The sequence below is a fragment of the Nematolebias whitei genome, chromosome 19 (assembly GCF_014905685.2).
Source record: "Nematolebias whitei isolate Nwh7 chromosome 19, NemWhi1, whole genome shotgun sequence".
Lineage (NCBI taxonomy): Eukaryota > Metazoa > Chordata > Actinopteri > Cyprinodontiformes > Rivulidae > Nematolebias > Nematolebias whitei.
In genome coordinates, this window is record NC_056516.1 from 13,264,572 (window position 1) to 13,266,467 (window position 1,896).

At 41.3% G+C, this 1,896-nt stretch overlaps 1 protein-coding gene across 1 annotated transcript in view; it reads right to left on the reverse strand.

The window, feature by feature from the left end:
* Positions 1-486: 486 nt before the first annotated feature.
* LOC119425608 (glutathione S-transferase A) overlaps positions 487-1,896 on the reverse strand; it is a gene marked incomplete in the record, with an annotated part of 5,278 nt that continues 3,868 nt past the window's right edge. Inside the window, 3 exon segments of the mRNA XM_037693142.1 lie at positions 487-1,204; positions 1,315-1,403; positions 1,476-1,594. Coding sequence (XP_037549070.1) covers positions 1,072-1,204; positions 1,315-1,403; positions 1,476-1,594 — 341 coding nt within the window.

Below are 1,896 nucleotides of genomic sequence, written 5' to 3' on the forward strand. Positions count from 1 at the left end.
CAGTGATGCAAGAGGTCAAAGTCCTCACACCTTCAAGCAAATCTTAACCTAAAGCAACACATTATAGATTAACCTATTGATCTCTGGAAGATCTAATTATGACTCATAGGTTTCAGATCCTACACAAATGAAGCTCCTGATGAAAGATTTGGTTATAGTTTAAAATTCTTGCAAAATATTTTTTCACCGCTATGAATGTTGGGTAATTACTTTTGATCATTATTACAAATAAACTTTATTCGGTCTGTAAACAAGATGCAGGTGAAATAATATGCTCATTTGATCCCTTTCAACAGGTTTGCTTTGGTTTCAAGTTTGACGGTAAACTAAATATAGAAATGTCTCTATTCATAAACATAAAAACAGGTGGACAAGTTGGGTTAAAACTCCAAGTTCTGAACAATTTTATGAACAATGTTTGCAGCAACAGAAGACACTTAAAAACAAGATGATTACACTCATTTATTTTATTTAAGCAACAGTGACATGCAGCTTCCAGCTGTGTGGCTGCACGCAACATGAAATGCAAAGACTATGCAAAGGAAGCAACTCTGTGGACTGAGATTTATGCAAAGTCATGACCATACAGGACACGAGCTACCTTTGTGCAGAGAGAATGGGTTTCAGGCATTTAAAAAGATAAAACACAGATTAGCTATTGAAAGACAAACCTGTCTTTACCTCTTCCAGGTGAACTTTGAACACCTCGAACTGGATATATCTGGTCAGTTCTAAAATGATGGCACCGACAACATTTTACTACGCAGCGTTTAACTGGGGCGAAGGGAATGTTGACACCAACTGAAACAAAAACTACCGAAGGCGCCGAGAAGGCTTTCAACGCTGCAGGTGGTGTGATTACAGAAATCTGTTGAGATTTCAACACAGTGAAATCAGCTGCAGTCATCACGGGACACTTGCCAACACTGAAGGAAGTAAGGCCTCAGGGTGTTAGTCTGCAGAAAACTATGTTAGCATTTTTTGATTAGAAACTGAGGCTGAATCTATTTTAACAACTGGTTTTGCATGTTTTATAGAGAAAGACAGATATTTGGTGCAGATGTGTCAGTTTCACATGTCTTTCAGCACGTCTTGTCCCTCGGGGTTTTCCAGCCAATGAGGGGGCCAGCTGGCTTTCATGCTCGGTCTGTCCTTCAGCCGGGCGTGATACTCTCCCAGTTTAGGGTAGCGCTCTGCAGACAGCCTACAGCATGAGAGAGAGGCATTTACAACTAAAACAACACTGGATCACAACTGGTTTTACTGGTGAAGTCTAAAGAATGTGAAACAAAATATCCTCTGGCCTCCTTTTACCCAAATCTGAAGAGAAAAGCAACGGTTGGAAAAACGACCACATCTGCCAGGGTGAAAGACGGTCCTGCCAGGTGAGAGCCCGAGCCCAGCTGGAGAGGAATGAGAATGAGTTTTCATTACGTCGCTGCACGTGGAGCTGCAGTGAGCGCTTGTGCACGCACCTTCTGCAGGTAACCCTCCCACAGGCCGAGTTCAGTGACCAGGTTTTCCTTGTTTCTCTTCAGGGCAGAGTCGTGCCGTTCCTCTTTAGGGACGTACCAATCATAGAAGAGGACTGAAGCTGCAACAAACAACAACAAAATGACTCCCAAGTATTCAGCAAAGCATAAATACAGCAGTCCCTCGATTATCGAGGGGGTTACTTTCCAGACGCCACCGTTAGGCCTGTCACGATAACTAATTTTGCAGGGCGATTAATTGTCTCAGAAATTATTGTGATAAACAATAATATTATTTGAAATTTGACAATAAGTAGTAATTATTGTCAAATGTAAATAGAAATATTTAATTTGGTTTTGCGTGTAGTACCTGTTTTGACCATTGGATGGCAGTATAAGACTGTTTGAACAGAAGGCTGGATAG